This window comes from Mustela nivalis (genome assembly GCF_964662115.1).
Source record: "Mustela nivalis genome assembly, chromosome: 7".
Taxonomy (NCBI): Eukaryota; Metazoa; Chordata; class Mammalia; order Carnivora; family Mustelidae; genus Mustela; species Mustela nivalis.
The window spans coordinates 6,558,232-6,582,005 of NC_139026.1; the positions used below are offsets into that span (position 1 = coordinate 6,558,232).

At 42.8% G+C, this 23,774-nt stretch overlaps 1 protein-coding gene across 1 annotated transcript in view; it reads right to left on the reverse strand.

Moving 5' to 3' along the window:
- MEI1 (meiotic double-stranded break formation protein 1) overlaps window positions 1-23,384 on the reverse strand; it is a gene marked incomplete at its 5' end in the record, with an annotated part of 78,127 nt that extends 54,743 nt beyond the window's left edge. Inside the window, 13 exons of the mRNA XM_082740083.1 lie at window positions 119-210; window positions 1,086-1,200; window positions 4,821-4,955; window positions 5,078-5,177; window positions 6,534-6,650; window positions 7,353-7,467; window positions 12,990-13,120; window positions 14,737-14,940; window positions 15,475-15,580; window positions 16,905-16,978; window positions 19,269-19,319; window positions 20,130-20,253; window positions 23,214-23,384. Of these exons, the coding sequence (XP_082596209.1) occupies window positions 119-210; window positions 1,086-1,200; window positions 4,821-4,955; window positions 5,078-5,177; window positions 6,534-6,650; window positions 7,353-7,467; window positions 12,990-13,120; window positions 14,737-14,940; window positions 15,475-15,580; window positions 16,905-16,978; window positions 19,269-19,319; window positions 20,130-20,253; window positions 23,214-23,384 (1,535 nt within the window). The remainder of the gene's footprint in view (window positions 1-118; window positions 211-1,085; window positions 1,201-4,820; window positions 4,956-5,077; window positions 5,178-6,533; window positions 6,651-7,352; window positions 7,468-12,989; window positions 13,121-14,736; window positions 14,941-15,474; window positions 15,581-16,904; window positions 16,979-19,268; window positions 19,320-20,129; window positions 20,254-23,213) is intronic.
- Between the last annotated feature and the right edge of the window lie 390 nt (window positions 23,385-23,774).

A 23,774-nucleotide genomic window follows, 5' to 3' on the forward strand; every position in this document is an offset into this window, starting at 1 on the left:
TTAAAAAAAAATAAGAAAGAAATCAAGTGTTGCTTCTAGAACTTCATCCTCAGTCTGATTCTTCTCCACCTCCACCCCCCATAATACTGCCTCAGACCACAGAAGGTCAGTCCCTCACCTGCAGGCATTTCTAAATCCCTCCAGAGTGCTCAGAAGGAACTTTCCCCTTCGAAGAATGGACTTCTCTGAATCTCTGCTGGAGGCATGGCGCTGAAGTGAGAAGGAGAGAGGAGCATCTATTAGTCAAGTACCTACTCTGTGTCCCAAACTGTGCTTGGAGGACCACAGACCTCTTCCTTCCCTGCTGGAGTCTGGCATTCCCATACACCTAACACTTTCGAGGGGATCTTGGTTATATTCTCACAAATCTAGTCATCTAATAGCTCTTTAAAAAATGGCAGCAGGGGGAACATTAGCTATCTGTCTCCCTGTGAACCACAGGACTGGCTCTGTTCTATTATATGCAGAAAACTGTCACAAGCTGGTGCACATTAACTTAACTGGCTGTAATGCCCATATCAGTTGCTCCAAAACACACAAAAATCCCACCCCATCAAGTATGATAAGCTTAATTTCCAAAGTTAATTTTGAAAGACATAACCAGCATTCACATTACCCATATCCTTTCTGATATTTTAAGTGGTGTGCCCTTAAAAGCCAACAATTTCAACACATTGCACATTGGTCAGATACTTTGCAAGATTCTAGTGAACCCAGCCTTAAATAATTTTGTGAGCATGTTTACCATAATTGCTTAGATGATATAAAAGACAAAGTGGTATAGTATAGTAGATCTGGGTACAAACACCCTGGGATTTACTATCCAAACTCAGACACTCCCAAGTTTCAGACCTTAGAGAAAAAGTATTTAACCCTATGGCTTCAGTTTCCAAATCTGCAAAGACGAGGACAGCAATCAAGCAGATTCATAGCTCTGCCATTAGGGGAGAAAAATAACATCTCATTATAGATGTTTTTGCATGAGAAAAAGTTATAAAGAGGCATACAAAGGTAAGGGAATTATCTTCTTAAAACACCTCATAGCATGATCTCCAGAACAAACAGGCTGCATGCAGCGTACTGACCAGGGGCCTCCTGTTCAGCGGGGTCTGGGAAAAATCTGCACAGCGGCTCAGCATGGCTTCAAGCAAGGCCTGCAGTTCCCTGTACTGCACAGGTGGGACACTCTGATGGTCCTTCCTGCAGCCAGAGAGACAAAGGCAAGCTTAGGGTAAGGTAAAAGGATTCCAAGATACCTGCATGTTCTTAGGCAATGGGAGACAGCATGATGGATCAGAACATGGGTCTAGGATCTGATCTAATAAAAATCCTTGCTCCAACACTTGTCTAGCTGCGAGACGCTGTGCATAGTCCTCACTTTCCCTAGCCCTCAGTTTTGCCATCTATTAAATGAGAGGTAATAGCACTTTCCTTATAGAATTATTTTAAGGATCAAATTAGATAATGTATGCCAAGAAGTTATGACAATGCTGAATAGATAGTAAGCCCTTGTAAATGACAGCTGAGACTATCACTGGTGTTATTAAGGAGACAGAGGGCTTTCTCGTGGAGGAGAAAGAAGTACTATCTAGAATTGAAGGTGCATGAAGACATGTAATGGCCACTACCCTCAAATTAGTAATAAGCTCTCTTGGGGAAGAGAGATCAAATTTGCTATTACCTTGGTAAGGAAAACCACGATCAACAGGGAAATATTATCAGGACTCAGACTTTATTTCAGAATAGAGAAGAACTTCCTAAGAGTCAAATTCTAGAGAGATAAAGGGGAAATTCTAGGTGGAACAAGCTCCCCATTCTTAGAAATTATAAGCAAAGACTAGAAACTAGTTTTGGAGATTTAATCATTCTGAGTGTGGCATAAATGTAGAAAGTAACACTTAGGGTCCATCTGAACTTTCATATTCCATGGATTCAGGGAGGCAAGAGTCATAGATTAGTCTAACTGTGAGCTCCAAGAGGCCAGAGACCAGCCCAGCTATATCTTTTCATTTTACCTGAACAGAACTAGATGCATTATAAACTGACGATAAATGTAAAAAGATGTTAAATGAATGAATAACCACTCGACAGGGTATAAAGTCACTATATTTGTTTCCTAGGAATGCTATAACAAATTATAACAGAACACAAGGCTTAAAACGACAGAAATTTATTTTCTTGTAGTTTTGGGAGATAGAAGTCTAAAATCAAGGTGTTGGCTCCCTCTCAAGGCTCTAGGGAAGAATCCTGTCCTGCCTCATTGCTACTGGTGGTTGCCAGCATTCCTTGTGATTCCTTGCCTCAGAGCTGTATCATTCCACTTTCTGCCTCTTCTTCACAAGGCCATCTTCCCTGTGTCTATTACACTGTATGTCCAAATCCCCCTCTCCTTACAAGGGCACCAGTCTTTGGATTTACCAGCCAACACTGTATGACCTCATTTTAATTCAGTTGTCTCTACAACGGCCCTATTTCCAGATAAGGCCACATTCACAGGTTATAGGTGGGCATGAATTTTAGAGGGATGCTATTCAATCCACTGCAGTAACTAAGGGGAAACCTATGTCAACCCTCATCTCTGGGCCTTTTTGGAACACTGAGAGTAATCTGTTGAGCCTTCTAACAGGCACTCAGTTCGCTGTATTATAGTTAAGCTTTGATTTCCCCTTTCCTTCTTCATTTCTAGAAGCTCTAAACTTTCTGTCCTACAGTGATTGTCAAGCCCTGGGTCCACCTTCTTTAAATTCTTTTCAGCAGTTCTCATTCCTCGTTCCTCCTTCCGGTTGGGCTTTCCAGAGACCCAGTGAACCACTATACTTCAGAGGGACCACTTCAGTAAATATTCTGGGAAATTAACATGAAAAAGAAAATCATCTAAAGATTAATAACCAGCCCTCTACTTCGCACTCTCCACAATTCTGACCCAACCTGCTTTCCCAGCTTCTTCATGTATTACTCTCCTTCACACAACCTGCTGGCCAGACTAGCTACTGTACCCTAAGTGATCCCTACACTTTCCCACTCACAAACCTAAATCTCTCTCATCCCTCTTAGCACAGCTCAAACATCACCCACCTCCTGCCTCAAAGGTGCTACCAGTCCCCAAAGCACTGGCCTCCTGGGAGACTTCCAGTTCTACCTGGGCACCTCTAACTGACACTGCTCTGCCTCTGTGCCTTTGATACCCTGTCAGTTAACTCATCTCCCCCTCACTGGGATTCATGCCCCCTGATTCAGAGATTCAGATGGGGGGGGGGAAGAGGGGGAAAAGAGACAGATGAAGTCATTGTAATGTAAATGTTATTTTATGTTTCCATTTTTAGACCCCACCTACAATCAAATCACAAAGACTTAAATAAGGTTACAGAAGAGACTATAAATGTTAACAACCTTTACCATGTAAAATTAAAGGTACAGCTGACTAACACTGAGAAGGAGAAGGTGGGGAGGAGAAAGGAAAAGTTGGATGCTAATATACTCAGCTAATCAAGGAGGGAGTCAAAGATACTACTTGAAGTTGAGGGAACAAGAAATACAAGTTTTAAGTATACCATTTAAAGATTTGAAGACATTAAATATTAATTAGTAAAAATGCCAAAGAAATGTAGAGAAGACAAAATAATAGGATCTAAATCTTGGTCTTTCTTATGGGTGACTCAATGAATAATGTCCTAAATTGATAAAGCACATTGTTTAGGTGCAGGGAGATAATCACCAGAACTAAAACCAAAATGAGTTACATTTCGTTTTCTTTAGAAACTGGGAGAGGGAACTGTTCTTTTTCATTATAAAAATAAATATTTTATTTTTTATTATTTGAATATATTACTTTGTTAGATTTTTGGAAAAGAAAACATGGAAATAAAGTAAAAATTATTTCATAAATAAATATAAGTTTTCTCCATTACTTTTTTTCAAGATATCAGGCATCTTGCTAAGGAATACTTTACCATCCTGACCCTAGGATCACTTAATCTTACCATCTATTTTGAACATCTTTCATTCATACGCTTTCAGGAGTGAGGCATACAGTAGTGAGCAAACTGACATGGTCCCTGATCACTTGGACATTATATTATAGTGGGGACAGACACAAAATGAATGAATAAACAAGAACTATTCAAATGTTTGGTAGGTGCTATAACAGTCTAATAGGTCAGTTAGGGAAAGATGCTCTGAATGTGACCTGAACGATGGGAAGAAGCCAGTGGTGCAAAGATTTTAAGGAAGAGCATTTCAGGCAGAAAGAACAATTTGTAGAAAGGAAAAAAGGGGAAATTCTGGACTAAAACAAAAGACTGAAATGTTTAAAAAATTACATCCACGGAACAAACAGAATAAAATGTTATTTGAAAACATGCAAGTGGGGCACCTGGCGGGCTCAGTCAGTGGAACATGCGATTGTTGATTTCAGGATTATGAGGTTCAGCCCCACATTGGATGTAAAGCTTACTTTAAAAATTAAAAAAAAAAATGTAGGGAATTGGGAAGAACTCTTCCAAATTAAAAATATGAAAGCAAAAATAACATACACAGTAGAAGTGTTGAAAGATAAAGTCAAGAAAATTTTCCAGAAACTACTGCATAATGACAAAAATATGTAAAACTGTCAGAAAACAAAGAAAATTAGAGGACCAGTCCAGATCCAACATTTGAATAGCAGCTCCAGAAAGACAAAAAAGTAAATAGAGTATTGGAAAGAAAAATTTGAAGAAAATTTCCCTGACCTACAGGACAAGTACTGCCTGGAAGCTTCCCTGGCTTGACCTGGCCCACGGGGCGTACAGAGGTGGAAAGTTCAGTCTGCCTGGGTCTCTCACCTCAGAAAGGCAGAAATGGCCTTCACTGCCTCAGCAGCCACCTCCAGCACAGGGCTGCTTACTGCTTCTTGGAGAGCACGGCCAGCATCTCTACACATGGCTGAGCTTGTAAACAGCTTAATCTCCTCTGGCTGCCTGAGAAATGGTAAATGATCAATGAATAAGTTAATGCCTATCATGGGCACAGCCAGGAACAAACACTTCTTTCCTTCTCCACTCTGGCCCCTACAGGCCCAACACCCCATCAATTTGCTCACCGAGTCAGGATCTCGGCAAAAAGCAGCAGACCCTGCTTATGCAGCTCTGTGTTGTTCATCCGGAGGCTTCCCTGTAGGCTCCTCAACACTGACTCGATCCCTATCTCAAAATTACATGACAGAGGCCAGGAATCAGTGCTTGGTAGCTCCTTCACTGCCTGCCCAGGAGAAGTGAGAGGCTGTGGACAGCACATATTTGCTGGTGGCCCCTCATGGAGGGGCCCTGACACGACTGAACAGAGGGGATGGGACTGTGAGATCTTCAAGGGCAGGCCATTCTCTGATTCATCTCTGTCTCCCTGAAACTCAGCACAAGCCATAGCACAGGCCCTTGTACTTATTTAGTAAATGTCTACTGACTGAGTTGTCCCCTTTTCCGCTAGACACACTCACATTCCTTCTCAAAGAAGTGGGTCAGACCTCCACTCCTCCTGGAAGCCTTCCCTAATCCATTCAGGCAGAGCTATGGGCCTCCAGTGAGCTCCCACACCTCCTATACTTCCCTTTGGCAGAGCCCTAATTGGCTTGTTTGCATTTCTCTCCCCTTCCAGAGGACAGGGACCACATTCTAGGTATCACTAAATCTCTTAAGTCCCAGCCTGGTGCCTGGCACAGAACAGGAACATAGAATATAAAACGAATAACCAAATGTGTCCAGTCTAAAAATCCAGACATGATGTAAAAAGTCCCAGACAAAAAAAAATACCACCAGGAAGGAAGAAGGGACAGTTTCAAAAAAACTATGAAAGAATGAATCAGCTAAACTTAGGGACTAACTTGATGGACACATACCTGGGGGACAGGAAAAGACTGAATCCAAGGCTGAGTAAAGTTATTCTTAAGGAATTCATTCAGGGGCTAATAGGAGTACTTTTCTCTTGCCAAACAAGGAGACTTCTTCTAATCAGCAGTGGGAACTGTCTGGATGTCCCTGCTTGCATATGGAATCTGGTAATGAGTTTGGGCTGATGGAATGACTAGACCCAGCACTGCCTCCAAGGTGTAAGCTAGTCCCCCATCCTTCTTTTTTTTTTTTTTTTTTTAAAGATTTTATGTATTTATTGACAGAGAGAAATCACAAGTAGATGGAGAGGCAGGCAGAGAGAGAGGGAAACAGGCTCCCCGCTGAGCAGAGAGCCCGATGCAGGACTTGATCCCAGGACCCTGAGATCATGACCTGAACCGAAGGCAGCGGCTTAACCCACTGAGCCACCCAGGCGCTCCAGTCCCCCATCCTTCTTACTGCTACTAACCTTCAAAGTACTGATCACACTGTGGGTGTGTGGGGTGGCTCAGTTAGTTAAACATCTGACTCTTAATCTCAGCTCAGGTCTTGATCTCTGGGTTATGAGTTCAAGTCCTGCACTGGGCTCCATACTGGGCATGGAGCCTACTTAAAAAAAAAAAGTGCTGACCACCACCCTACCAGAGCTAGTGTAGGACTCCCACTACCAACCATACACCGTGTGGCACTTGGAAAAGAAGAGTGGCTCTTCTGCCAGAAGTATCAAGCAGTTGTAGCTGGACCAGACAAGCACTTCGCTGGAAGAGGAAAGGTGCTCAAAGAGGAACTCTGGCCGGGAGAGGGGAGAAAACAATAAATGACAGTCGTGTGACCACGATCCCGTCACTAAAGCTAGGGGTTTGGACTACTCAGCATCTCACACCTATTACATCTGTTCACACACACCCTCCATGAGATGTGATCATGAATTCACAGGTAAACCTGGAAAATAACCTCAGGATTATGGTCTAACATCATCTTTTTAACAGGTGAGGAAACTGAGACCCAGAAAGAGCTATTGTCAATGGCAGAGGTTCAACTGGAACTCGGGTCTCTTAAAGCCCAGGGTGGGTAACAGCATGATGCAGAAAGTTTTTAGAGCCAGAGAGGCTTGACTGCATAGCCTTCTCTGCCTGTGACTAGCCTTATAAGTTTACACCAGTTATTTCCCTTCTCTGATCCTCAATTTCCTTATCCATGAAGCAGCCAAGTTGAGGACCTAAATGCGGCATCTTTCCATCACCCCACACTAGGTGTTACCCCTAGATGGTCAAGGTCATTATAAGGAATCTGTAGCAAAAGGATTCACATAATGAGGCCTTATTCTCAGAGTGTATCCTGTACAACTGAGCTTGCCATCAACCTCTCTCTCCAGTACGCATTATCAAAAAAAAAAAAAAAAACCCAATAGGACAGCTGCTGCTGTGACTCCAGGGTCTCCAGTCAGAACTCTGGGGTCCTCAGAAGAGAAGATTAGAAGGAGCTCCCTACCTGGAATGTCGGCATGGATGAAGGCTGGGGCATGCTTCAGTGGGGAGTGAACCAGTACGGCAGTCATACAGTGGGCACTGGCCACCTGCAGAGTCTCATCTCTAGAGAGGAGAAGCTGGAGAAACAGGCAACAAAAAGTGCTATGGTGACAGAGGGCCATGCAGCATCAGACACAAGGGTGGTGCTTGGGGAAAGCTACAGATTACGGACTGGGGTCTCTATGAAGAACAGTGGGTGGGAAACAGAACAAAAGAACATAATGGCATCAAAGAACACTAAAGCCATCACCAAGAAGGGTTTGGGCCTTCATTGACAAAAGTATTTTCATAGCCCTCATCTGGTTTTGAAGCTTGCAACAAGCCTGAAAGGTAACAAGGGACCGTTCTACTGTGAGTCTCACTTTACGGAGTGTGCTGAAAAGAACTAACAATGCAGGCATGAGGCTGTTATCCTTAGAAATGGCTGTCTGCAAAGTTTGTCACTGAATGGATTTGGGAAGCTGGATCTCAGGAGAGCTCCCGCCACTCCCAGAACCAATAATAGTGACTTTGTGACTACTCTCTATACAAACACTGGCGCCTACACGCTGAATACCTGCCATCCTTCTGTGAGTCTGGAATTTTGGTATGTGCTAGGTAGAGGGGACCAAGGTGACTATCAGCCCCAAATAAAATTTTTGGGCACTGAGACTCTAATGAGCTTCCCTGCCAGGCCCCATCTTACATGTGTTGCCACAATTCATTGCTGAAGGAAGAAAGTGCCTCCTTGTCTGACTCCACTGGGAGAGGACTCAGAATCCTGTACCTAGTTTTCCTGAACTTTACCACATAGGCCTTTTCCCTTTGCTGATTTTGCTTTGTATCCTTTTTGCTTTGCATCTGTATTAAATAAGAGCCATGAGTATGACTATCTGTTGAGTCCTCCTAGCAATCATTGAACCTAGGGGTGGTCTTGGAGACTCTCAACCCACAGAAGGAGGAATTAAAGCTCATGGAGGTTAAGTCACGCGCTCCAGGCCACACAGTTAATAAGTGGCAAAGCTAAGGCAGAAACCCAGGTCAGCCACGTCCAAATCTAGGAGTCTTCCTACAGGAGAAATGCCTCCTCCACTAAAGTTTTAGATTAGTTTATTTCTCTACTCAAAATATTTCAGTGTTGGGGTGCCTGGGTGGCTCAGTGGTTGAGCCTCTGCCTTTGGCTCAGGTCATGGTCTCAGGGTCCTGGGATCGAGTCCTGCATGGGGCTCTCTGCTCAGCAGGGAGTCTGCTTCTTCCTCCTCTCTCTCTCTGCCTGCCTCTCTGCCTACTTGTGATCTCTCTCTCTCTCTCTGTCAAATAAATAAATAAAATCTTTTTTTTTAAGATTTTTATTTATTTATTTGATAGACAGAGATCATAAGTAGGCAGAGAGGGAGGGGGAAGCAGGCTCCCCGCCGAGCAGAGAGCCCGACGCGGGGCTTGATCCCAGGACCCTGAGATCATGACCTGAGCCGAAGGCAGAGGCTTAAACCACTGAGCCACTCAGGCGCCCCTAAAAAAAATCTTTTAAAAAATATTTCAGTGAATTTCCATTATACTCTGAGTAACATCCAAACTCCTACTGAACACCATACCTATTGGGAGTCCCATGACACTTTCAGAAATCAAGGAAAGGGGACACCTGGGTGCCTCTGTCAGTTAAGCATCTGACTTGGTTTTGGCTCAGGTCATGATCTCACGGGATGGGACTGAGCCCCACACTGGGCTCCGCATTGAATGTACAGTCTGCAGCAGATCCTCTCTCCCTCTCCCTCCCAGACACTTGCTCTCTAATAAATAGATAAAATCTTAAAAAAAAAAAAAATAAAACCTTCTTTTAAAAAAAAATCAGGGAAAGGGTTAACTGCAACTGTGGACGAGAAGTGTAGGAGAAACTGGCCTCCTATGGGAAAATGGTGAGTAGAACATATAACATGAGACAAAAGAGAGTATGTCTGGTTTTAGAGCTTCAGAAGAAAAGGACCAAGTCACGCCCATACCTGGTAGAGACCTATCTGAGGGCCGTAAGCTTAAATAAACCCATCTCAGTCATGTCAGACTTAAAAAAGAACACAATTGACCAGCTTTGCTATTAGTAGGTGAAAGTCTCTAAATAGTCTTAATCTTTATCTTGTTCTCTTTTATATAAGAAATGACATGTATTTCAAGATGCTATTGATGTAAGGCAAACCATTATTTTATATGCCACTAAAAGAAAAAGAGCTATAATTAAACTATGATACACTATTGATGGTAAAATGTCTTCCAATTTCAGAGCTGCTAAAATGTGAAAAAAAAAATCTTAGAAAAATGCTCTTCAACTCTTAAGTAAAACAATGATTCTTGGTTTAAAGTGCATATTCCTTATTATGTTGAGAAAAGAAAAACACTCCAGTCCTACTTTTCCATCATACACAAACTTAACTATGAAAATTTATCCTTTAAAAAAAATCTTAGGGGGCACCTGAGTGGCTCAGTGGGTTAAGCCTCTGCCTTGGGCTCATGGTTGTGATCTTAGGGTCTTGGGATTGAGCCCCTCATCAGACTCTCTGCTCAGCAGGGAGCCTGTTTCCTCCTCTCTCTCTGCCTACTTGTGATCTCTCTCTCTCTGTCAAATAAATAAATAAAATCTTTAAAAAATAAAGAAAGAAAGGGGAGCCTGGGTGGCTCAGTGGGTTAAAGCCTCTGCCTTTGGCTCAGGTCATGATCCCAGGGTCCTGGGATTGAGCCCTATGTCAGTCAGTCTCCCTGCTCAGCAGAGAGCCTGCTTCTTCCTCTCCTGCTCCCTCTGCTTGTCCTGTCTGCTCCCCACCACCTTGTCAAATAAATAAATAAAATCTTTAAAAAGAAAAAAGGCCTAGGGTGCCTGGGTGGCTCAATTGTTAAGCGTCTGCCTTTGGCTTGGGTCATGATCCCAGGGTCCTGGGATTGAGCTCTGCACTGAGATCCCTTCTCAGGGGGAAGCCTGCTTCTCCCTCTCTCACTTCCCCTGCTTGTATTCCTTCTCTTGCTGTAAAATAAATAAAATCTTTTTTAAAAAAGTCCTAATTATGTACCATAACTCATCAGGACTTGCACAATCTTCCCTGCTTAATCTGTAGACTCATCTCTGGCCACTTCACTTTCTACCCACCATCCATCCCATTGGCCTCCGTCTGCTTCTGGAACACATCAAACCTCCCCCTTCTTCTGGCCTTCATTTGTTATTCTATCCGCCTGAAATGCTTTTCTACCTGTTCTTCGTATCACTGGCTTACCTACTTATTTTATTTATTCATTTGTTAGTTTGTTTATTTTCAGTTTCACTGAGGTATAATTGATCACTGGCTTACTTTAATTCTTCAAGTGTCAGCTCAAGCATCAACCCTCAGAGAGGCCCTGCCTGACCACTCAGCTTATACCTGGACTTCCTCACTATCTCATTTCCTCTTTATTTCCTTTGTAGCAAAATTAAGAGTTACTTTGCTTTTTTATTTACTTGTTCATAACCTGCCTTCCCCACTAGGCCATACAAGGACAAGGAACTCATCTATTTATATACCACGATATTCCCAGTGCCTAACACATTGACTGACATATCAAATTGGTGCTCAGTATGTATCTGACTGAATGAATGAATCAACATTGCAACAGCAGGGACACAAACATTGACAATAATAGGGACCTGAATTTTGGAAGAATACATTGATTATCAGCCAAAACAGGAAGGAGTAGCATTAGACTCTGACAAAAATGCCAGAACAGATGTAAAAGAATTCATGTCAGTCTTCTCTTTATTTAAAATTTTGTTATTTTGTTCATTATGAATTTTTTGCATTGATTAAAAAAAAATACTGCACTAAAATACTATCTATCTTGATTGCTGAGTTTTTTAGCATCCCTTTAAATTTTACACCTGAGGCAAGTGCCTCACATATCTCACAGTAGCCGCAGCCTTGCTGGTTGGTATAGTAAAATATGTTGATCATCCAAAATTGTCAGGAGAGGAACAGTCTCTATACGTGAAAGGAGAAGAGGAACCCGAAACCAAGATTCCTATCTCTACAAAGACCTGTCCCCTGGAGAAGTGCTCTAATCTCTGTCCCTGCCACCATTGTGCTTTGTTGGTGCACTGTGAGGACATAAGAGCTTGTGCCCTGCTGAGCCTGAGATCAAATGTTTTAACTAGATGTTACCTTGGACTCCCTGATGGCAGCAACAAAATAAGCACAGAAAAGAACCTAATATGAGATCTTCTGGTTCAGAGACATAGGACTTGCTCTTCAGAGTTCACAGGCCCTGAGTGGACCTTTCTAGAGGCATCCCAGAGAAACAAGAAGGAGCAATTTACGCTGGCTTTTTAATACCTACCTTATCTATCCCCAACTGCCCTTTCCCACTTCTGATCAGAGCTCCTCCTCCTTCCTGCAGAAGGAGTCCCACAATCTGGTCATTTAGTGATATCCCCATTATCAGATGAGGATAAGTAGTTCTGCCAAGCCCTGTGCTGAGCACTGCAGAGAGATACAGCCAAATCAGGTTTTGCCTTAAAGAAACTCCCAGTAGAACAACCACAATACGGTGAAGTAAGTGCTGTGACATAAGGTACACTCTACCTAAAGGAACCAAGAGGACAAGGGAACCGTACAGGCCTTGAGGAATCAATGGACAAAGGAGAGGGGAAAGGTTTTAAGGCAAAGGGGAAGGGCATCTACACAGGCACAGAAACAGGATGTCCTGACACATGCAAGGCCAGGGAGAAGTTACATATGGCTGGAGCACTGGGTTGTATGGGGTGAAAGAGACAGATTAATAAGGCTCAAGGAATGCAGGGTCCAGAGAAAGAGGGCTCTAGCAAGTTGTTTATCCCTAAAATAACCGAGATAGCTTTGTTTCTGTTGATGCCTGTATTCTGCATTATCAGCCAACCTAGATGTTAAGGAGAAGATGTGTATATAAGAACTCACAACTGAAATAAAACCTACAGTTGACCCCTGAGCAGTTGAACTGCACAGGCCACTTACACATGGATTTTTTTCAATAAATACATACAGTACTATAAATATTTTCTCCTCCTTATGAATTTTTTTTAAGATTTTATTTATTTGACAGAGATCACAAGTAGGCAGAGAGGCAGGCAGAGAGAGAGGAGGAAGCAGGCTCCCTGTAGAGCAAACAGCCCAATGTGGGGCTCCATCCCAGGACCCTGAGATCATGACCTAAGCCAAAGGCAGAGGCTTAACCCACTGAGCCACCCAGGTGACCCTCCTTATGAATTATTTAATAACATTTTCTTTCCTTTATCTTACCTTAATGTAAGAATAAAGAATATAATAGATATACAAAATATGTGTTAACTGATTGTTATCAGTAAGGGTTCTGGTCAACAGCAGGCTATTAGTAGTTAAGTTTTGGGAGAGTTGGAAGTTATATGTGGATTTTCAAATGTATGGAGGGGTAGTCAGTGCCCCAATCCCTGGGTTGTTAAAGGGTCAACTGTACTTCCAGTACTCTAATAGCATATTGTTTGGGCCAGGAAGAAAACACCTTGGAAACCTTAGAGAGTAGAAATTCAAGGGCCAGGAGCCATTTGGCTTCCCTTGTTATAGAATCTAGAGACCAGGAATCACAGGACAATCACCTTTTTGAGCACCAAAGGCAATGAGGTCTCTCCTGGCGGCCCCTCAACACCCTCAGTACTGTCCGCCAGCACAGACTTGTTCATGATCACGGACACAAAGAGATCATACTTCAGCAGCTGCCTCAACAAACCTAAAAAGCGAAAGTTTTGGGAGGTGAGGCAAGAGGAATATGGGTACCAGAGTACACCCAAGGAAGCCCCTCAGACATCTTCTGGAAACTTCTTCATGTCTCCTTAAACATTCCTAAGTATTTTGTGGGTTGTTTGTTGTTGTGGGGTTTTTTTTAAGATTTTACTTATTTGAGAGAGCACAAGCAGTAGGGGTGGGGGATAAAGGGAGAAGCAAACTCCCCACTCAGCACAGAGCCTATAGGCTCCTAGAACTGTAAGATCATAACCCGAGCCAAAGTCAGGCACTTAACATACCGAGTCACCCGGGTGTCCCAGTACTTTGTTATTATTAATGCTGTTATAAATGGGATTGTTTTAACTTCTTTTTCAGATAATTCACTATTAGCATTTAGGAAAAAAAACTGATTTTATATCCTGTGACTTTACTAAATTCATTTATTAGTTTTTAACAGTCTTTTGGTGAAGTTTTTAGGGTTTCTGTATATAAAATGATGGCATCTACAGAGACAGTTATATTTCTTCCTTCTTAATTTTGATGCCTTTTATTTCTTTTTCTTGCCTCATTGTTCTGGCGAGGACCTCTAACCCAACGTTGAACAGAATCCCACACTTTCATATACCACCACCATGGCAACACTTACCACACTGGGCTCTAATTGTCCACGTCGGTTTTCTATACTAGACTATGAGCTGCTTAAGAACAGATCTTGGGTTTGGTCATCTTTATGACCCTAGAGTCTGGCCCAGAGCCTGGGCCAAAATGAATACTCACTATGTGTGATTGGACTGTTCATAACAGAGCTCTTGGCCTAAACTGTGAAAAGAAACTATTGTCACTTAGACTATGTTTTTCCCTGTAGATCCTGCTTAGGAACAGGCCCTCGCCCAGTCTCCAATCATAGTGGCCATGTGCTCTGTTCAAAAAGCAAAAGCTCCCTACTCAGAAGCATTTGATAGATCTTATGTACCTAAGTAAGGACGCAGCAGAAGAGGCTGAATGGGTACACTGGGGCTCCTAAGGAGCCTCAAATAACAAGTAGAAATACCTGCACATCACCCTGGAGGCCAGAGATACCATAGAAGATTTTTCAAATAGGAAACTGAGAGAATGCGAGCTGTGCAATGTGAAGAATAACTTAGCAGCAAAAAACAGGACACACGAGGACAGGCAGTAAAAACCAGAGGTAGAAAATTGTTGTGCCACTTTCTTCTTTTTCTTCCAAAGGCAACATTCTTTTTTTCTTTTTGTAATATTCTATTTATGTATTTGAGAGAGGGAGTGTGAGGGAGATAGAATGAGTGGGGGGAGGGGCAGAGGGAGAGGAAGAAGCAGACTCCCCAGTGAGCAGGGAGCCAACATGGAGCCAATCCCAGGACCCGAGCAGAAGGCAGATGGTTAATCAACTGAGTTACCCATGCACCCAAAGGCAAAAATTTTTAAGATGCCACACCAACTCTAGTCATGTCTCACAGTCTGTGGATCTTATGTTCCAAACCCATGACTTCTACCCTTTATAAGGCACCAAACTTCTCTACCACTAAAGAGCCAACATCTCAAGTCCTCAAGCAAAACCTCAAAAGCGTTCTCTCTTTTCTCTCCAAACCTACATCTTACCCAAACAGTTGATCTGTAGCTCCTTTGTCTGGGCACCATCCAGGGTAGAAAGGAAGAGAGGACACAGCTTCTCCCGGAAATGGCCCAAAAGTATCTCAGCAGCCACTGGTGAGGAGTACAGCTTCCCATAGAGGTAACAGACAGAAGCTTGCACCCCTTCATTGGGGTACACTAAACCTCTCAACAGATGCTCCATCAGGTCACCTGTCCATAAAACAGTATGAAACTGCTGTATGTCAATTGTATGCCAGCTGTATGTCAACTGCTGTATGACACTCCAGACTACTGTGCCCAGTAGGGTAGTAATAGCAATACCCTATAATCCCCCATAATAAATGATTTCTGGGCACTTAATGTGAAGGGAAAACCAAATCTTAGAGAAGTGCAGTGACTTACCCTGGGGTAAACAGTCTGTGAGATATTTATTTGCTTTTTACTGATAGAAAAAAATACTTCTATATTGCAGAACTAATTCTTCCTTTCACCCAAAGGAAGGTTCAAAATAAGTATTTAATTAGTTTGTACTAACATAGTGAATCAAAATGACTCAAGATCAGAGTCAAGAAATACTTTTTTCGACTTAGCCAACATAGAGTACATTTTGCAGATGGGAAAATTAAATCCTAGAAAAGGAAAGTAATGATTTCCCAGGTGTATATACTGAATGGACCACCCAGATGGAAGTGTGATCAAACCGGGTAAAAGGGTAGTAGCAACTCCTCCCCAGAGGTCACTCACTGTGTTCCATTACAAGTTTGTCTGCCAGGGGAGGGATGGCATCCACCAACTTGCCAAGAAGGGTCAGGGTGGCCAGGCTGCCTCTCATGGAGGGCATGTTACACAGCTATAGAAAGTGAACACATTCCACTCCATAAATTAGGATCAGGACAGATGTCCCACCAAAATGTATCTTGCTCTATCCAGACCAAAGCCTGTATTGTATGTGTCTCTCAATACAATCAGTAATTAGCCTCTTTAAATAAGTGTCTATCTCCCTGGAGAAAGGCTCGGAGTCAGATTCCTCTCTGAGTGCTCATATCTAGCTCAGTACATGACAGTTAAACTGAATTAAAATTAGCATATTTTTTGTCTCCTATACAGCCAGAAACTGGGGGGTGAGAGTTGGGAACATCATAAGGATAGAATTCTGGCTGAGTGAAAAAAAATAAAAGTAAAAATTAAAATTAAATTTAGTTCAATTTTAAAATATATATATACATTATCATTATCATAACCATTATTGAACTCTATTTGCCAGTCCCTATGCTTAATGGTTTATAGGCAGAGTTGATAGTATATATTTCCCTTTTCTAGTGACTAACTATAACATCTTAAGTAAGGCTCTTAATTACTCTGGTGGGAAATAATAATAGTACCAACTTCATAATGTTGTTAGGACTAAATGAGATACTGCACGTAAACCACCTAACACAGTGCCTAGCATATGGAAAGTGCTCAAAAGGGTTAAATGGCACTGTCATAGTGATAAGTATTGTTATATATAATTATAAATTCAACCTGATATATTAATCACATGCAGAGTAATTATAATATGATAATTTAGTATAATTTATAATTGCATGTTGCTCTTGGTGTTAAACATATATCTTCCTTTTGTAAAAAATAAAAAAATGATTCTGATATTATTTCTAAATCTTAAACATAATGCAAAAACTACTTATTAAATTGGTATCTTTGACTACCTTGAAGAAGAAGGCAGGTTAAATATACCTACTCAGTGCCTGCCTTAGATGTTGATAAAAGCAAATGACTTTAGTATAAAATATTGTATACAATTCAAACCAAATAAAAACACCAAGCAAGCCAAGACATAGTAAACACATTTCCTTAAATTGATCAAGAAAATCTATGTTGTACTTGGACATGGAGAATAGCCATGGGGTGATTATGTCAGAAAGATGGGACTTCACTACACAAACGCAGCGTTTGGAAGACTGAAAGGGGAAGGAGGGAAGCTACAAACAGTAGCAGACCAGGATCAGAAGGCCCAAGCCTGAGCTCTGGCTCTGCCACTGACTCACTGATCACGCAGATCCCTTTCTCTATGTATTCCAACCTCCCCAACTATCTATCCAAAGAGGGTTGCACACAGCTCTGATTTCTGAGGATTCTGAGGGGTACTCAAGAACCCACAGATATTTACTGACCTCTTTGTGGCACTCATCCAGCAGGCAATGAATGATCTGCTCTAACTTCAGCTGAGTTGTAAGCTGGATAAGGACTGAGCAGACACAGTAGCATTAGTAACCAGAAGACAAACTCCTGGCCCACACGTCACCTTTCATAGCGCTTCTACTCAAAGTCATTTGTTTGTGTTACCAGTATAGTCTTTTCTATCTCCCTAAACTGTGTGTATGTATCTAAACCAAAGGATTCCTGGCTTCTTTATCATTTTATATATAAGTGGTTTACAATTAGGCTGCACATTAGAATTACTTAGGAAGTTTCAAAAAAATATATTAATGCCCAACTCCCAGTCTAGACAAATTAAATCAGAATCTCTAGAGAAAGAGCCTAAGCATTTGGGTATTTTTAAAGCTACCCAGGTGAGTCTATTTTGAAGCTCAGGTTGAAAACTGCTATTTTATACTCTCTCTACTTTTTTTCCTCCTCACAGTTTGCTCCTTTATATACTAGAAAACAGAACTATGGCACACTCAATAGTATAGATTTCCCTTTTCTAGCAACTAACTATAGCATCTTTTTTTTAAAAGATTTTATTTATTTATTTGACAGAGAGAGATCACAAGTAGATGGAGAGGCAGGCAGAGAGAGAGAGAGAGAGAGAAGCAGGCTCCCTGCTGAGCGGAGAGCCTGATGTGGGACTCAATTCCAGGACCCTGAGACCATGACCTGAGCCGAAGGCAGCAGCTTTAACCCCCTGAGCCACCCAGGTGCCCTAACTATAGGATCTTAAATAAGACTCTTAATTCCTCTGGTGGGAAATAATAATAGTATCAACTTCATAGGGTTGTTAGGACTAAATGAGCTACTGCACGTAAACCACCTATAATTGCTTATAATATTATCTCTCAGCCCCAAACCCATCCTTCTATACAATCATTTGTGATGCTTCTGCTGGCATGTTTGAGGAGCAGTGAAGAAGAGGCTGGCTCTGCAAGTCTGGAAAAAACTACAAATAAGATTTAGAGGCTACTGCAGAAAGGCTCTGCCTTTCTGAAAAGAAACATTCTAGGATAATAGAAACAGGAAGAAGGTAGGCAGCAAACAGGAAACAATGAGGAAGGAGCAAATCCTTCTTCTCTGGCTTTGCAGTCTCTAGTGCCCACCACCTCAGTAAAGTTCGGGGTTCTGAGGAAGGTCTGCAAGTTACCCTGGCACCAATCAGAAGTGGATGGCTTTAGAATTATAGCCCCACCCAAGAGTGGTCGAACGGTGAAGGGAAATCTCCCCATTCCTGCCAGTGGTCAAACTTCAAGTGGTGTTCTTGTCCACATTATCTAGACCGAGAGATGGGCAGAGGGATATACAGATATTAACTTGTGATCTGTTACAGCTGCTAACTGCAAGGCTGAATGGTCAGAGACCCAGGAGCAGTCAAGCAGCATCCCCTCCTCAGAGAAAATTTATGTTTTAGTAATTCCAACCTCCTTTTGTTTCCCCAGCCCTAAGGGTGGAGTTGCTTTATGATATTGCTACCTCTGTGAAAACTTGGGTGTTCTCTTTTTGCCTTCAGTTACCCAGCTAATAATTTTTATATTAAAGTTTTCCCTGTTTATTTTTTAGAAGACTTTATTTATTTGACAGAGAGAGAGTACAAGCAGGGGGAGCATCTGGCAGAGGGAGAGGGGGAAGCAGGCTCCTGCTGAGAAAGGAGCCCAAGGTGGGGCCCAATCCCAGGACCCTGGGATCATGACCTGAGCCAAAGGCAGATGCTTAAGCGACTGAGCCACCCAGGTACCCCTAAGTTTTCCCTGTTTAAATAACTCCTGTGGTTTCTGTTTCTTGACTAGCCCCTAACTGATACAATTCTTGCTCTTTCTGCAAGAATCCTCCTATCCCAATTCTCTTGTCTTCTTTCTCCTCAAGCCCTTTAAAGTTTATTTTAGTATTTCTACCCCCAACATGAAGCTAGAACTCAAGACCCCAAGATCAAGAGCCATATGCTCTTCTGATTGAGCCAGACAGGCACGCCACTCCTCGCAGCCTTTCTACACTTCCACAGCTCTTACCTTTGCCTATGTGCAGACAACTTTTAACCAACAAATGTGGATGGAATGAAAAGAGAATTTGTACATGCCTTTCTAACAGTGTTCTTCAGCTCTCATTATTTGCCATCCAACCTCTCCTCCAGATTGTAAACCCTTAGAGGGCAGGAACCATGTCTTACCCATATATGTATCCCTGGTTTCTGACACAGATTGACAATTGACTTTTCTTGATATGTCTCTAAAGTGAAGCAGTTATTTCATTAAGATTTCAAATAACCAGAGCTGCAATTGCAGTTAATACCCTCAGCTTCAAACGCTAGATACACAGTTTCACCTTACCTTCAATACAGAGGTCTGTTACACTCCCATCTTCCACATTGCATAACAGCCCTTGGAGCCGAGAGAGAGAAGAGATGGGGATGGTAAATAGTTAAAAGAGAAACAAACCCACAGAGGCAAGCTATAAATTCTAGACTAATAGCAGCTTTAAGCAATGTCCCAGATAAACGCTATCCTCAACACCAAACACCTAGACTTTCAGTGACCCACTCTGGCTTTAAAAGGATAAAAACAGTCAGTGTGGCACAGTATAAAAACTAAGTGTTCTGGGGTCTGTAATAGACCTGGGGTAAAATTCCAGTTCTTCCCATTGTTAACCATGTCTTCCTTTAGCCTTGGGGACCATCTTCTCTCCCTTAAAGAACTGTCTTGGCAGTTAAAAGCCTGAAAAGCCTCTAGCAGAGAAAAATACCCAATATGAGTTAGCTCCCCTCCTCCCTGAAAGGGTTCTTTCCATAGGACATTATAATGACATTAAAAGAAGGGACCTTTTAATCCATCTCAGGCACAGAAGAGGGAAAGTAATTCAATCAGGTCACACCAGGTCAATGGAGTCTAGTCTGGACCTTCTGACCCTATTGAGGGGCAGAGTGGACTTTTTGAATATCACACATTTCCCATACTCATATTCACACTTCTACAACCCTCTTGGCTGTAGCAAAGCCAGTTACCATCCAATGCATCATGTGTCTTAGAAAGGGGATCATTTCTTCATAATATGACAAAATAATTTACTAATACATTAAACTGATAAATGGCCAAAAACCTAAATTGTCTTTCCAAGACCACTTCTCCAAACCCCAAAACAAATATACATGCTATACATACAAAATTCATGCCAAGTTCCCCTTCTAATCTCACCAAAAAGCGTGCTTATGAAGTGAATACAGATTCTCTGATCCTGAGCCACCAGCTGCATGACCAGCGAGGCATGCCTCAAGAGAGCATCTCGGAAGCAGGACAGCACATGCTTCTTGCGCACCAGCTTGAGAGAGATGAAAAAAAAAAATTCAGTAAAAACCAAGCTTCAGGGGGCGCCTGGGTGGCTCAGTGGGTTAAGCCTCTGCCTTTGCCTCAGGTCATGATCTCAGGGTCCTGGGATCGAACCCCGCATCAGGCTCTCTGCTCAGCGAGGAGCTTGCTTTCTCCTCTCTCTCTGCCTGCCTCTCTGCCTACTTGTGATCTCTCTTTCTGTCATATAAATAAATAAAAAATCTTAAAAAAAAAACAAAAACAAAAACAAGCCTCAGTTATTCTGAACCCAAACAACTGTAATTTCTAAATATAATTGCAAAATGATACCAAAGGGTTCATCTAAACAATAGTAAGGTCATATATCCCTAAAGGGAGTAGGAAAAAGGGCATAAACTACACACAGGAATCCATGTGTTCATACAGAGGATTATACATGAGCTAAGGTTTCCACCACCCTGTATTTACAGACCACTTTACTATTCACAAATCACTCTTTTGTCTACTAGCTCATTTAAACCTAACAATTTGGTGAAGCAAGCAAAAATAGGTATTACTGTCACCGTTTTATAGATGAGAAAACAGAAGCCCAGGACTCAAATGTCTCCAAGGAGGTCTTATGCAAGGTCAGTGCCCTTTCCACTTCAACGGTCCAGGAGAGTGATTCTGGAGACCCTGCATAAGCCTCAAAGAGGTCGGTAGAGAAACGCATCCTTCCATTCAACATGGACATAAATCTTCACACTCAATTCACTTCCCTGTACAGAGAACTGTATAGTAGCTGTGTAAAGTGCTCAAGATAGTAGCAAAAGTTAGAAAAAGAAAGGGAGTATGCACCGAGGATAGAGCAGGAACATGGGTATAACTAACAGCATCCCCCTTTCAATTGGTGAGAGCCAAAGCTAAAAAAAAAAAAAAAAAAAAAAAAATGCATTCAGTAAGAAGTAAAGTGCAGGGTTGCCTGGGTGGCTCAGTGGATTAAAGCTCTGCCTTCGGCTCAGGTTATGATCCCAGGGTCCTGGGATCGAGCCCCTGAATCGGGCTCTCTGCTCAGCAGGGAGCCTGCTTCCTCCTCTGCCTCTTTGCCTACTTGTGATCTCTGTCTGTCAAATAAATAAAATCTTTAAAAAAAAAAAAAAAAGAAAGAAAGAAAAAAGAAGTAAAGTGCATTTTCTTGGTGCCTCTAACCTGTGCTATTGCGAATCTCATGTATTCCTTCATCAGCTCCTCCTACATAATTCATTAAGCTAGAGATCTAAAAATCTTGAGGACTCTCTTTTATCTGTGGGATTAAGTCCACACTCTAGCTTGGATTCAAACGCTTGGAGGAACGCATCTTAACCTGGCTTTTCAATCCCACTTCCCTCAACTTCCTTTCGAACACTCTGATTACCTCCCCGAACTCCTCCTTGCTAATACCTACCTCCTGGCATAAGCTCTCCCATTGCCTCTGGAACAAATCTCACTCATCTTCTCCAGCCTAATTCAAATGCTTCCTCCTTTAAAAAACCTTTTTCCCAGTTTCCCTCCTTATCCCAACAGCTCTTGACCATAAATATATCTAGCTACTAAAATCCTAGTAATTTTTAGCCTTCTCATATTCTCCTCTATTAACCGTCTTATTTCTTTATGTCTGACTCGCTATCAAGGAATGGCAGCCTCAGAACTCCTGGTCTCAATGAAATCTCAAATATTATCAGCTAGAACTATCAGTTCTCAGAGGGTAGCCTGGGAACACCAGAGGGTGCCCAGAACCCTTACAGGGTATCCAAAAGATCAAAATTATTTTCATATAATACTTAATGCAGTTTTTTCTTTTCACTCTTATTCTCTCACAAGCATACAGTGAAATTTTTCAAAGATTACATGACAAGTAATACACAACAGATTAAGTGCAGAAATATATGAGAATCCAGCTATCTTCTATTAAGCTAGACATTAAAGACACTTGCAAAAATGAGCTATTCCTTTCACTACCTTTTTACTTTGGAAAATATCATTATTTTTACTTAAATTACTTATGCTACAGAACTGTACACTTAAAATGGTAGATTTTATGTCATGTGTATTTTGCCACAATAAAACCAATTATGCTAATATATAATGGACTTAGCAGTATTTTTAAATTAGTATTTTAAAATTGTACTTCTAATACAGTAAATATCAGCGGATACAACCCACATAAACAAAAGCTCTTTGGGGTCCTCAACACACTTTAAAAGTGTAAAGGCATCCTGAGAATAAGACAACAACTTGAGAACCACTGATCTAGCCCACCCCCCTTCCCTCCAAGGGACGAATGCCCCTCTCATGAATCTGAGAGAAAAGTGATCCCCCAAACTTTTCTTGGATGCCTCCACGGACCAAAAAAACTCACTACAGAGGTGGGCAGGCAGTGAGGGGGAAAGCCCATTTTTCAGCCAGCTCTGCTTACTAGAAAGTTCTTCCCCTTCACTGCACTCTGCCTGGCTGTAACTTCTGCCTGTCACCCCTGCCATCGCAGAGATCAAGGCAGCCCCCACATTTACACCCTAAGACATGGGAAGGGAATGAGGAGCCTCCGCTGCGCGTGCACCTGGTCCGTGGGCCGAGCCGAGGCTCAATCCAGGAGACATGGCGACGGCAACTAAGGGCAGGGCAGCTACAGGGAAGGGAAGGCGGGCATGCGAGCCAGCGCGTCCTGGAGGTGGCGGGCTTAGCGGACAGGAATGGGCCCAGCTGAGGTCCAGAGCCAGGCACAGGGGCTAGTCTGGAAAGCGGCCCTCTGCTCCGAGCAGGACGGCCTGCAGGGTAAACTGAGGCTGGGATAGTACAGCAAAGAAGGCAACTCCGGCCTAGCAAGGGAGCAGGCCCGCTTACCAGGTCAAGTTAACGAAGCGGGCCCGGTGGAGGGAAGGTACGTCAGGTTCTAGGGAGTCGGTCTGGCGAGGGAAGGCTGTTTGGTGAGGGAAATGCCGAAGCCTCTGTTCTTACCGATACGCAGGGCTCCGGCAGCAGCTCCACCATGCAGGCCAGACAGACGCGTGGGGGCACGGGCAGCAGCCAGCACGGGTCATGCCTGTAATGGGCCCTCTCGAAGAGCAGCGTCGTGTCCTCGTCCCTCCCAGGCCCGGGAAGGCCTGCCGCCGCGTTCCTCACAGACATGTCTCCACCACCTTTTCCCGCGCAGCGTGTGCGCAAGCGCGCTTGAAAAAGCCCCTTTCCCTTCGCTGGGGAGGGAGGAGAACGCGCGTGCGCAACCCGAGTGCTACGCAATCTCGCGCGCTCGCGCGAGCTGCGGCCCTTGAGAGCGTGTGGTAGGTGCGAGGACTCGAGAGTGTCCCGGGAAGGACAAAGTAGTTTGCTCCTTGAGTTCGTAGGCGTTTGCCTTCACCGCGCTATAGGTTGAAAAATATTTATAAAGATCTCAGGGATCTAAAAGCCATTAGTACTTTTTTTTAAAAGATTTTATTTATTTGACAGAGAGAGAGAGAGAGAGAGAGAGATCACAAGCAGGCAGAGAAGCAGACAGAGAGGCAGGCAGAGAGAGGAGGA